A 12,913-nucleotide genomic window follows, 5' to 3' on the forward strand; every position below is an offset into this window, starting at 1 on the left:
TACTCTCATTCACATTTATATTAAAATATTATTAAATGCATACATGTAAATGCATTCACAAATCATATTATATTAAAATATTATGTGACAATAACTCACATATTTACTAGTCTATCATCACAAAGAATTTTGTATTTAAAATGTATAGCCATTATTCATACTAGAAAAAGCGTGATGGAAAGTCTGTTGTAGTCGCTTCTTTGTTGGCAAGCGCCATCTTGTGGCTCATGTTTGTATAACAAAGGCTTGTTTTAAGGCATATTACCCTGGTTTTACATTAGCCTGTGATTTTTCTAGGTGGTGTTCCTAGTGTTATCCCCCCACCTGGCTTATAATGAATTAAAACACAACAGTCGTATTGTTCAAGCTATCTTTTATTGTTTTTTATTATGTTACATCTGCTTAAAATTAAACAAGTATTGAGCGATTGGGAAAAAACAGTGAAATGAAAGATAGTTTGATGACAGCCATGTAGTGCAAAGTCATAATTCTTTGCCTTTTTTTCAACGCTCTCGAACATAATTTAGATGCAATAAGATCGTGCTTTGATACAATTTCCATACTAGAACACTAACATAAAAAAATATTGTTTGTAAGGTCTTATTTTACAATACATTCAAAAACGCAATTTGATAGCCTAAAAATCAATCCATAAAGCAAAACCTTTACACATGTGAATAAACATTATCGATATGCACAGATTTCACACAAACAGCATCATTATACATAAAGTTTATTCAAAAACAACCAAAAAACAACGAAACTTGAGGCAGAAACGTAAGTTGTAATGGATCCGTCTGATCCGACCTGAATTCTCAAATGTACAGTCAAACTCTAATGTAAAACAAGAAATCAAAAGCATAACAACACTAGTTAAAAAAGACACTTGGTGTCAAATGCAGAGCAAACGTTTGAGCCTCTAAACCTCTACGGTGGCCGCAGGGCCGTTGGTGGTGCCCTCGGTTGTTGTGGTTTTCTCGCTGTCTCCCTCTGCTGGTGAAGCCGCTGCAGTGCTGCTCTCCGAGGCTTGCTGTTCACTGCTCTCCGGGGCTTTGCTCTCCTCGGCTTTGCTCTCCTCGGCTTTGCTCTCCTCAGCTTTGCTCTCCTCAGCTTTGCTGTCCGGGGCTTTGCTCTCCTCCTCCGTCTTCTTCTGCTCAGCAACATCTTTGCTGTTGGGCTCGGTGAGGAGCGCCGTCGTTTCGTTGATGATCTGCGCGGTGTCGTTTGCAGTTGGTGTCTTTACGGTGCCGTTCTGCACCGGGAAAGCGCCCTCTATAGCCGTGTAGAGGAACTGATACTGCTCCTGTGGAGAGAGAGGTGACAAATACTTGAGCATTTTGAACGAGCAGCAAAAGATACAATCTGTTCATTGATCGTTAAAGAACTTTTGTGAGATATACGTTTGTAAAATACACTTAATTTTGGGTTGAAACCTCTTTAAAGCACTCTTTTAACATTTAGCAACGGTTAGCAAAGATATACAGTTTGAATTAGCCCAGGCTAAATATGAACGAACGTGATACATGGAACAAGATAACAATGAAAGACACTATTATAACAATTTTCAGTGTAAAAACTAAATTTTTAGAGTAATTTCTGAAACAGATCTGTATTTTAAGGAAGTCCATTCCGGTTGCAGAGGAAAAATAAAAAGGTAATGGGATGAATATTAAAATTGAAACAAATTGGACTTAAGTAAAATTCTATTGAGGAAAAATTGCAATTGGTGCAATTGTGAGATAAAGTCATTCTTCTATTGTTTTTATTTACGAAGCAAGAACTTACGAATGTTTCCACCATTCCCTGCCTCTCCTTGCGCAAGTTTTTGATCTCTTGGAAGACGTCCACCAACTTTTCTGTCAATGCGTTGTCCATGAGATTCCATAAGGCACAGAAGATTCCAGTGCGCGACGATCCATTGCTGGAAAAAAAACCAAAGTAAATTTTAAAATGCATTCATCCATCCATCTGGGAAAGAAAAGTCTCTGGGATTGGGACTTACTTGCAGTGCACCACTATAGGGACATTCCGGTTCTTTTTGCTGTTGTCATAATTGCCGTTCTCTCTGATGTTCTTCATCATCTCTATTAAATCCTGAGCGTTCTCTGGAAGTTCACTTCTCCATTTCAGGAACTGGTACTGATCCACCTTCAAAATCTCATTCTTCTGTTATAGGATCCAAGATGGATCAGTTACTTCATACGTATCAGAAAACATATCTGCAGTTAATGACGACAGATATTCATGCCGAGGACAAGGACTTTGTTTACCTTTGAGGACTGTATTTCCAGGTGCCGTCTGACGTAGGTCGGGAAGCTTTCTGTCTTTTTCACCTCAATTTCCATCTCTCCGAACACTTTCTTTTCATCTCCCCAGTACTGACTGCAAAAATCCTGGAAAAAATACAGATATGGCCTGAAAAACTGGGCAGATATCTATCTATCTATCTATCTATCTATCTATCTATCTATCTATCTATCTATCTATCTATCTATCTATCTATCTATCTATCTATCTATCTATCTATCTATCTATCTATCTATCTATCTATCTATCTATCTATCTATCTATCTATCTATCTATCTATCTGTCTGTCTGTCTGGTATTGTGGGAGGTCTTACCTTGCCGTCCTCTTGGCAGTCGGTGAGCATGACCAGTGTTTTAGTCTGTTGCTGATACAGCATGAGCAGGAACTCTTGTGTTGTGTTTGGTAAAGGCCCCTGTGCAGCGATCAGACTCTTATGACACCAGTAGCCCTGTTGGAAAGCAATAACAAGCATATTTGGTTGAGTTTAACATATTATTGATGTCAACTATTAGGTATTAGGCAGGCATTTCCTTTTCTCATAATTGTATATACCTAAGTCACACATATAAAAGAATGAAATATAAAAATATATAAAAAATATGATATATTAGCTTATATAAAGTCAAGGGAATCAAGTTTTGTACACTAATGAATGAAGCGTTGATGTATTCATTAGATTCTTCCTCCTCATCTGATGAATACTCTTCCTCATCCTCAGGGTCACTGGTCTGGTTGCCATCAATGTCCAGTCTAAACAGGACTCGATTAAAGTCATCTGCAACAGAAATGTTTTCTGGTTACTCAGATCGTTGTTCATTTATAATGAATAAATAATGTGGTGTATAATGCTGTAACATGAAGACGAAACTAGGATCTGCACATCAATAAAGTTGGTGTTGATCACTCACATGGGATAACAGACGAGTAGCGGTTTTTCTTCTTGTTGTCCTCGCTGCTTCCTGTGTTGAATGTTCTCCAGTTTTTAAATTTGGGGAGTCCCTTTATGAAAACAACAAGAACACGTGCTGCGTTAATGATCTAATACACATACTGAACACTTCAGTGTCCATAACCAGGAGACAATCATATGAGGACAAACCTGGAACTCCATTTCAAGCAAAGTGGGTTCACTTCCATCTTTCTTTCTGAGGGTGCTGAGCTCTGAGTGGAATTCAGACAATGAGAGCTCTGTGTCTCCAAACTGGTTGTGCTCTATCAGAGCGGTGTGGATCAGTATGTACTGGGCCTGAAACAATCAACAACACACACACTTAAATATCAATTAACCAAATGTAAAACAAAGGGTGCTACAAAAGATTTTTTTTGTCAGGTTTTGTCACCAAAACAATCCAATTTTGCCAGACTTAACTGATATATATGGTTTAATACATATTTTTTTGAAGTGTGAAATAAATCATGTTTAAAAATAAAATTATAAAACATTTGGCCAGACTTAGATTTCTTTATAAAAAAATAAATAAAAATGAACACAAAAAACCCCCACAAACCCCTCATTGACAGCCTACGCATCTACCGTTTTGATGCTTCAAAAAGTTCATAAAGAGATTGTAAAACTAATTCATATGAATTGAGTGGTTTAGTCCAAATTTTCTGAAGAGACTCCATCACTTTATATGATTAACAAATTGAATTTTGGCTTTTATTCACATATTAACATTCATCAACTCACAGTTATAGTAAACGGAAGCTCAAGCATGTTCGCTTGATGTGTGAGAACCAATGAGGTTCATTCTCGTGTTACGCAGCACGTTTGAGCTTCCACAAGAACCAATGAGGTTCATTCTCATGTTTCGCAGCACGTTTGAGCTTTAGCGAGAACCAATGAGGTTCATTCTCGTGTTACGCAGCACGTTTGAGCTTCTGCAAGAACCAATGAGGTTCATTCTCATGTTTCGCAGCACGTTTGAGCTTTAGCAAGAACCAATGAGGTTCATTCTAGTGTTACGCAGCACTTTGAGCTTCAGCAAGAACCAATGAGGTTCATTCTTGTGCTTCGCAGCACTTTGAGCTTTAGCAAGAACCAATGAGGTTCATTCTCGTGTTACGCAGCACGTTTGAGCTTCAGCAAGAACCAATGAGGTTCATTCTAGTGTTACGCAGCACGTTTGAGCTTCAGCAAGAACCAATGAGGTTCATTCTTGTGTTACGCAGCACGTTTGAGCTTCTGCAAGAACCAATGAGGTTCATTCTCGTGTTACGCAGCACGTTTGAGCTTCAGCAAGAATCAGTCGCCAAAGTGGTAGTTGCGCAGACTGTCAATAAAGGGACAGAAATGTCTCAGATTTCATAAAAAAAAAAAAATCTTCATTTGTGTTCCAAAGATGAACGAAAGTCTAACAGGTTTAGAACAACATGAGGATGAGTAAATTATGACTTTTTTTTCATTTTTAGTTGAACTAACCAAAAAATATAAAACTTAGATACTGTATGAATCAAAATGTCATTTTTGCATGTTCTCTAAATATTTAGCCCAAGTTAGGTTTGTCATTTAGTTTTAAAGTTAATGACCAAATTGAGCTTTTTGTTTTTAATATCACTTTCCCCCCTGCAGTCTCACTCACCTCCACTTGAACCATGAGGCAACGCTGGCGACGTAGTTTCGCTACATATCCATAGATGTCCACTCTTCCCTCCGCCTCGAGACTTTCAATCATTGCGTCAATGCCAATATAGGTTCCTGTGCGGCCAACACCTGCACTATAGATGATACGCCAACATTCATCAACTCCTACTGACCCTTTAGACAAATACCTTTTTAATAGGCAGTAATGTCTACGGTCCCGTCTTACCTGCAGTGGACCACGATAGGCCCGCTGAAGAAGTTCTTGAAGGAGTTGACTCTTCTCCTGAGCTTCAGAAGCAGGCTGGGGTCTCCGGGCACTCCGTGGTCAGGCCAGCTGATGAACTGGATATGAGTGACCTCTCTTTCTGGGGCTTTCTCTCGCTTCTGTACACACACACACACACACACACACACACACACACACACACACACTTTATTAAGTTAAAACCGTCTGAATAAAGCATGTAAGAATGACCAGACTGCACACACTTACATTGACCAGGACCAGATTGCGAATGATATAATCAGGGCAGTGTTCCTCAGATCGGATTTTCACGACAAAATCTTCGAAAATCTCAGTCTCTCTGTCCAGAGATGGCCAGTACTGAGCGCATTTGATCTGAGAGGACAAACAAGCAGCAGTCAGTGGAAATAATTCACTTTCAGGGTCTCTATGATGAAGATTGATGATAAAAAACAATGCCAATCAGAAATAAACTGAGACTGAAACAAAAGCTGAAATAAAATATAAATATATATTCAATTTAAGTACTAAAATTAATAATAAAAAATAATTAAACTAAAATAAAAAGAAAAATATAACTAAATACTATAATAGTAATTAAAAAACACTAGACCAAACACAAGCACTTACCTTGTTTCCTTCCTCACAACGGGTGACCATGACAATAATGGATGACTTTTGCTCCCAAACCATTCGCCAGAAATCATCAATAGTCTCATCCTTGGGACCTGGAAAATACGTCCAACAAAAATGAAATGTAGCTATTATTTAAACTTCATATGGCAGTTAATTGTTACATTTAATAATCTAAATTGTGGGCTTAAACAATTTCACTGCATTTTATGTTTGCCAAAGCAAAAGTGATATTGAACGTTGGGTCAAAGTGAGCGTTCATTGGCCGCCTTGAATGGGCCTCAGCAAATCACAATCTAGAATCACTATTTACTAAGAGGATTTATACCTTGAGCTGCAATGTATTTCTTTGGCTCTCGATATCCCTGTATGGGAAGAAGAAAGAATTTGATAAATTATAAACTCAGAAATTGTGATTCTTGAAATGTGTGTGTTTATATGACATCACCTCGATAAAGCTGGCATTGATGTAGTCACGTTCACCTCCAGTTAAGAGAGGAACGCGATTATAGTCATCTGCAAACCCACGCGTAAAACAATAAATTCTCAGACTGAAAACTACTCAAGGAATTGTGGGTAATAGATGTTTTTATGAATATTGGAGTGATATTTACATGGCAGAATGTCAACATAGCGGTTCTTGGAGTGGTTTTCCTGTTTCTTTGCCTCTTTGATGGTGTAATTGGAGAAAATTCGGGGAATGCTCTGAGGAGAAGCAGAATCTGAATGCATTTCTCATTATATTTAAACAGAAGTAGCAGATACTATAGATTTATCACATAAAGAATCACCTGGAACTCATCCATAAACAGACGACTCTCATCTGCGATCTTGGTCTTGTAAGCCTCGATTAAATGGTCTCTGTAGATGGGCTCAACTGGACGCAGGGGTTCTATGAGAGGAGACGGAAAACCAAAGAGTCCTTCTCAAATCAATTCACTTTCAAAATACACTGATTTGACTTTGATATGAGCTAATAACATACGTGTGAGAAGAATCTCTTCATCTTCAGGACTCCTGTAGTAAGAAATCCCATCGGAAACAGATTCATATTTATGCTGATGTTGATACTATAGTGATTTTATATCAATCGAAAATAATACATTTGATGACTGACCGTTTTCTTTTGAGCAGGAAAATTTTGTACAACACAAAAAGGAGGGCAAGTGACGTCACAATGATGAGGAATGTCAAGAATCCGATGACAGCCTTATCATTATCTGAGAGAGGAACACACCACTTCAGTTATTCTGCCCATATAACTATATTTATAACATTTTGTTATTGTAAACAAATGAATACTTTTTATGTTTTAATTTTATTTGATAACATATCTAAAAAAGCAAATAATATTATAGATATGTAAGAGTAAGAAAAGGTTGTACTTACAGCTAGTGGATCCGTCAATTCTAACAGTGGTCATCTTACCGTTACGATTTTTGGCTGTAATCTGAATTTAATTGAATGAATAAATTAATTAATAAATGTGAAACACAAATTAAAACACTGTAAATGTTATTCAGGCTGCAGCAAAAAATAAATAGATACCTCAAATGTATATTCTGTGAGGTAGTAAAGATTGTCAAATTCAAACAAACAGTTCTCTTTCTCTACTGTTTCTTTTTTAGGTGCTCCTTTATACATGATTTTAGCACTATAATTTCCGGGAAGTCCATTCCAATTTCCTTGCCAGGTCTTGCAGTTCAGAGTAAAAGAATTGTGAGATTTTTTCTTAAGGTAATGCTGTGGATTTTCCGTTCCAAAAATGGGATCTATTAAAATACAGAAAAAGAACAGTGTATATGTGATGGGAAATTGATAATTTGATAAGATGTCTTTATTTCCGATTAGATTATATTCTCTATGACATTTCACCAGTTATGGATTTAAAAAATTGCCCGTTTATTGGTACTTCCAGGAAATCCAATAATCTGTTGAACTACAAGATAAAAACCCAAAGCAGTCATAAAACCACAAAATAAACAATAATTGGACTCGTAAATATGATGCAAGCATTAATAGCAAAAATACATAGTATGATCTATTTTCTGAAACAACACATAACATTTCTTTCAATCAGGGCAAAATATATCAAGAAAGCACTGTTAGTGACGACTAACACTGGATAATCAAATAATATATTAAAGGGGTGCTTCGGGATTTTTGACATCGGACCTCATTTTTAAGTCAGCCTGGTTGTTATTCATCAGTGGAGACATTTTTTTTTAAAAATTATCCAGTCCTTATATTTGGATAGTTAGCCGATGCTAGGCTAGCTAGAGTCAAGGGTAGATGTTAGCCAGCCACTAAAAACCGTTTAACCCACTCCACAGTGCACCAAACGCAAATCAATTATAACACTAGACTATCGATGCAAATGTATGTTGAGAGAATAATGTTAGAAATCAAACTTACCTTTCATCTCAATGATCCCAAAGGAACTAGTTTCTCAGCAGCTGCGGAATTTTACTTTGCTCTAGTTAGTAATGCGGCAAAAAGTAAACACAGAAAAGAAGCCACTACAGTGTGTGCAGTACATGTGTGTACCGGCTCACTCGGTTGCCTAGGTAATCAATATCACTCCGCTGCTGCTGTAGACAAGGCTTATGATTACAGGGAACAAATTATAACTAATGCAATGTGATGAAAGGTAAGTTTGATTTCTAACATTATTCTCTCAACGGACATTTGCATCGATAGTGTTATAATTGATTTGCGTTTGGTGCACTGTGGAGTGGGTAAAACGTTGTTTAATGGCTGGCTAACATCTACCCTTGACTCGCGCTAGCCTAGCATCGGCTAACTATCCAAATATAAGGACTGGATAATTAAAAAAAAAAAAAAGTCTCCACTGATGAATAACAACCAGGCTGACTTAAAAATGAGGTCCGATGTCAAAAATCCCGAACCACCCCTTTAATAATTGAAAAAAAAGGGGTCGCTAACATAACAGGCAGTAATCTGTCATATTTTGTGATGTTTTGATCTTCTTTTTTTGGCATCACACTTTCTAATATATTTTACATTATGTAGGACATAAACCTGCATAGAAACTGTATGTTTCTTTACAAATAAATATATAGAAGTTCAAATTATGAAATAAATATTTAAAAATGTTACACTTACTGTGAGAAAGTGTTTTTATGCGATGAGAGATGTTATAAACAAAGTGACCTTGGTACTGTGTTTCGATATTGGTTGTGGCCTTAATATTGCATGTGTAGTCTTCATATGGATATAATTCTTTAGTTTTGTAGATTGTGGAACTGGTCAAATGGTCAAGATCGGTCTGAGTCCGTTGGTCTGAAAAGGTAAAAGGAAGACATGTGCACTGTCAAGTTAACTGATTGATAAATGCATTGAAGCCCTCAGAATATTAAAATGGATAGTGTTCCACAAACAAAACTGCAGCATTTATTTATTTGGATTAATATTAATGTGAGTAAACAATTATAGGATTTTTATTTGTGAGTGACTATTCCGTTAAATATCATTTCAAAATCTAATTTCAGTGATACTGAATTGGTAATATAGGGGAAAAAGTTTTATAACTACCATTTTCACAATAGCCTGAAAATGTTAATTTAATGCCAGAGCAATTTTCTCCAGGGGAAAATTCCCATCTGATCTCAATTGAGTTGTAGGTAATTGAAAGTACTTTAGTTTCATTTTTAAAATCTGTAAAAGAGAAAACAGAATTCAGGATCAAAGCAAAACATAAAGCATGAGACTGTGACATATGTAGCTGGATATTTCTTCAACTAAGGGCACTTTATGACCCAGATGTTTCCAGATTTTTTTTTTTTTTTTAAAGTTTATTTGTAAATCACCAAAAAAAAAATTGACTATTGTTTTTCATGCCTTCAACATTTATTTTCAAATGTGGTAGAAAATGTATAGATTTTGTTATAAGCTTGTGCATTGTTTACCAACTAGACAACGGTTTCAGAGAAGAGCTTAATATGTGATATTATTTGAAAAAATAAATATCTCTCTTGCAAAGAATACATTTTTATTGTGCATCATTTCCAGTCAAGCTATAATTTCACCAAATTATGCAAAATAATATGAAAATATTATTTTAATGTGTGTATTTTGGATGCATAAAATGATAGCTGTGAAATTATCCTTTGCAAGACAGTTGGACATTTTATACCAACAATGTTTAAAACGCCTAAAATGTCACTTCCACCACAGAATGCTATTAAACACACAATTTGACATGTGGTGGAAATGATCATGACTTTAAGAAAAATATACTTTATAAAATAACAGGATTCTCTTTTATGCATGTATACACTGTTTGGAATTGTTGGTGTACAAATAAAATAAACTAGTAAACTAGTGTTTTATAAATCCACAGGGACCATAGTTGAAGAAACAGCAACATAAATAAAATGAATAAAGCAAATACAGTATAATGTTTTGTAAGTCATAGCATTATTGTGAAATATTTGCAGGTGTGGGGAGCCATAGTCAGCAACTCACCACAATTGATGTTAATTTCATTTTGATTGCTTTCAATGGACAAATCGTAATATGTGTATTTTCCAGTGCAGTTGTACATTTTGGAGGGTACCAAAAACACACTGGTATTCAAACCATAATTCTTAGGATTCTTAGATTCGTCTGAAAAAGTAGGAAGAGAAAACTCAATCTTTAGTGTTTATGCATCAATGTGAATATGATTTTCTTTTAAATACATTATTACTTAGCAAAAAATAAATAAATTAACAAACACTGCCATTACTTACCAATGCAATGGACCTGCAATCCGCTATCTTGACATTTTTCAGGTTTATTACTCCACATAAACTTAGTGGGAATCGTTTTATTGAAGGTTATTTCAGGTTTGACTAAAACAACAACAACAACAACAACAGCATCAACACACATTAAGTTAATTAAAATAAGTAGTATTTAGTATAAATCATGTAGCTACAAACTTGTATCTTTCTATCTATATCATAATGCATTTTTTCCATGGAAGAGTTATTGTAATGTAAATACGTAATGTAAATGATAAGTAATCATAATTATCAAATACACAAATCAAAATAATACATTTGTATATAAATGCACTCTTAACACACACTCTTGAAAGCCAAATATAAATTTTGCCCCACTAGTTTGTTTATTTTCTGTTTAATTGATCAAATTCTCACCTGGGGGCATCTGGACTGTCATTGTGTAGTTGCATGTGTCAAGTTCCAAGGTAATGTTCTCATTTTTGCAGGAGTTGTTATTTGTTATATTAAAACATTTGGACAGATTCCATTTGCCATCCTCAAAACACACTTCCTTTTCACCCACATCAAGTTTTGCAGAATGGCCTTTACTTACATTGTCTAAAAAGAAATAAAGAATTTACAAGGAATCAGAGACATTATTTTCCATATCTAAAAAAAAAAAAAAATTAAATAAAAAAATTAAAAGAGAGAGGCAATGCAATCAAATAAAACACAATTTCATAGCACAACATCAGGATATACAGTAAGCACACTCTTAGAAAAAATTCTGTCAGGTGCCTCGGATATAGAATCTCTTAGGGGTTCCCATCATGAGATAACTTTATGGATTTAACTTATTAATTAATTAAGTTTTAATTAATTTAATTTAATTGTATGAATTAAGCAGCTTGTAAACGTACTTTATCACTAGAAAATTTTAAATAACCAGTTAAACACAAAAGTATTACGCAATCATTTAAGACATTTCTTCTTATATAGAACCTATAAGGTTCTTTAAAATCGAGTCAAGAACCCTCTAGTCTTTTATATAGAACCTTTTTTTTTTTTCAAGTGTGCACTATGTTTAGCCAGACATTTACACTGTTCATCTTCATGCTGGTTACATTAATTGATAGAAACCTACAGTTATGAATGCAAATCAAGAAATCAATTCTGGCTATGTTGTGCAGAGAGAAACAAATAGACAAATAAATTAAAAGTCCTTTCAAAAAAACTTCACATTTACATCTAGCAAAATAGCATTATACTGTAATTAGAAATTTCTGTCTGTAAATCACTTACCTTCAAAATGAATAGTCCCATTTCCAATAGTCCCATTTCCAATAGTCTCCTTTCCAAGCTGACAGCCATCAACTTGGACGGTGTATTTAATGCATGGTTTTAACCCTTTAGATGGAATTTCAAAGGGAGACCTATTCTCATACTTCAGAGTCTCATTCTTACTCATTAATCTGATTGTGTACATTTGTTCATTGTCATTGGCATTCACATTCCACACATGGACTATTGATCTGCTCTCAGTCTGTGTAACGTTGAATTCACCTGTCAATGCATATGAATATTCACAAATCATAAGAATCAAAATACGTCCTCAAAAACACAATCCGAGTTAAAAAACAACAGGTGCAATAAATAAATACTCACATGGCTTTTTTGTGGCACCTGTGAAAAACACATATTTACAAGTTAATCATCGTGAGTCATGCAATTTTTTCGCACAAAAAAAAGAAGCAGTAATGATTTGTACAGAGTGCACAGATAGCGTGGTGTTACCCATGGTGGTACCGCTGGTGAGTGGGAGTGAGGTTGAGTTGGATTGAGTGGAGGTGAGAGGTGCGGTGGTGTTTGCAGGTGAGGAGGTCACGTTCCCTGAATCTTGTTTAGGTGGTAAGTGACAATAAAAGAGTTAAAACTCGCTGACCAGGATACTGAAGTGCTGCAAACTCATTTAGCTCACTCTATTGCTTCACACAAATAAATGCATTAATATACAGCATAGCTAAATTATAGTGAATAAGCACTGATTCTGAATTGTTACCTTGTTAACTGTTTTTGTGATATGATTTGTGTATTACTTAATGTACTTCTCAAACACATGGATATTACACTGTATGTGGATGTGAGGTGTTGCATGGGGGTGAGAGTACTTTGTCTTATTCAGGTTTACACATTCATCTAAATGATAATAGTTACATTAAGTTTATCTTATAAGCGCAAAAATAGGCACATTTATTTATATGACTTAGGCTAAAGAAAAATTGACAAATTAGTAAATGAATAAAAACATGATAAATACACTGTTACCTGCAGTGGGTTCGGTTGTGTGTTGTTGCGTGGTGTTGAGTGCGGGTGAGGTTGTTGCACAGGACTGGTTTTTACAATCTGTAATGTTC

The 12,913-nt window shown here is 35.4% G+C and overlaps 1 protein-coding gene across 7 annotated transcripts in view; it reads right to left on the minus strand.

The window, feature by feature from the left end:
* Positions 1–356: 356 nt before the first annotated feature.
* ptprc (protein tyrosine phosphatase receptor type C) overlaps positions 357–12,913 on the minus strand; it is a 35,664-nt gene continuing 23,107 nt past the window's right edge. For 6 of the 7 annotated variants that reach the window (XM_081384469.1, XM_081384468.1, XM_081384467.1 and 3 more), the window contains 27 exons: positions 12,165–12,182; positions 11,802–12,062; positions 10,935–11,117; positions 10,524–10,625; positions 10,258–10,398; positions 9,325–9,447; positions 8,896–9,072; positions 7,318–7,541; positions 7,159–7,219; positions 6,887–6,989; positions 6,755–6,786; positions 6,561–6,661; positions 6,384–6,474; positions 6,218–6,285; positions 6,098–6,134; positions 5,767–5,864; positions 5,386–5,511; positions 5,119–5,276; positions 4,891–5,026; positions 3,408–3,554; positions 3,217–3,307; positions 2,953–3,083; positions 2,622–2,756; positions 2,271–2,393; positions 2,003–2,166; positions 1,786–1,921; positions 357–1,303 (listed from right to left, as the gene is read on the minus strand). In XM_081384469.1, the coding sequence (XP_081240595.1) occupies positions 920–1,303; positions 1,786–1,921; positions 2,003–2,166; positions 2,271–2,393; positions 2,622–2,756; positions 2,953–3,083; positions 3,217–3,307; positions 3,408–3,554; positions 4,891–5,026; positions 5,119–5,276; positions 5,386–5,511; positions 5,767–5,864; positions 6,098–6,134; positions 6,218–6,285; positions 6,384–6,474; positions 6,561–6,661; positions 6,755–6,786; positions 6,887–6,989; positions 7,159–7,219; positions 7,318–7,541; positions 8,896–9,072; positions 9,325–9,447; positions 10,258–10,398; positions 10,524–10,625; positions 10,935–11,117; positions 11,802–11,985 (3,456 nt within the window). In that variant the 5' untranslated portion in view covers positions 11,986–12,062; positions 12,165–12,182 and the 3' untranslated portion in view covers positions 357–919. Of the gene's footprint in view, positions 1,304–1,785; positions 1,922–2,002; positions 2,167–2,270; positions 2,394–2,621; positions 2,757–2,952; positions 3,084–3,216; positions 3,308–3,407; positions 3,555–4,890; positions 5,027–5,118; positions 5,277–5,385; positions 5,512–5,766; positions 5,865–6,097; positions 6,135–6,217; positions 6,286–6,383; positions 6,475–6,560; positions 6,662–6,754; positions 6,787–6,886; positions 6,990–7,158; positions 7,220–7,317; positions 7,542–8,895; positions 9,073–9,324; positions 9,448–10,257; positions 10,399–10,523; positions 10,626–10,934; positions 11,118–11,801; positions 12,063–12,164; positions 12,183–12,293; positions 12,396–12,824; positions 12,903–12,913 lie in introns of all 7 variants that reach the window. The other variant, XM_081384471.1, reaches the window with a different exon arrangement.

The sequence above is a fragment of the Scardinius erythrophthalmus genome (assembly GCF_964197995.2).
Source record: "Scardinius erythrophthalmus genome assembly, chromosome: 14".
Classification (NCBI taxonomy): Eukaryota; Metazoa; Chordata; class Actinopteri; order Cypriniformes; family Leuciscidae; genus Scardinius; species Scardinius erythrophthalmus.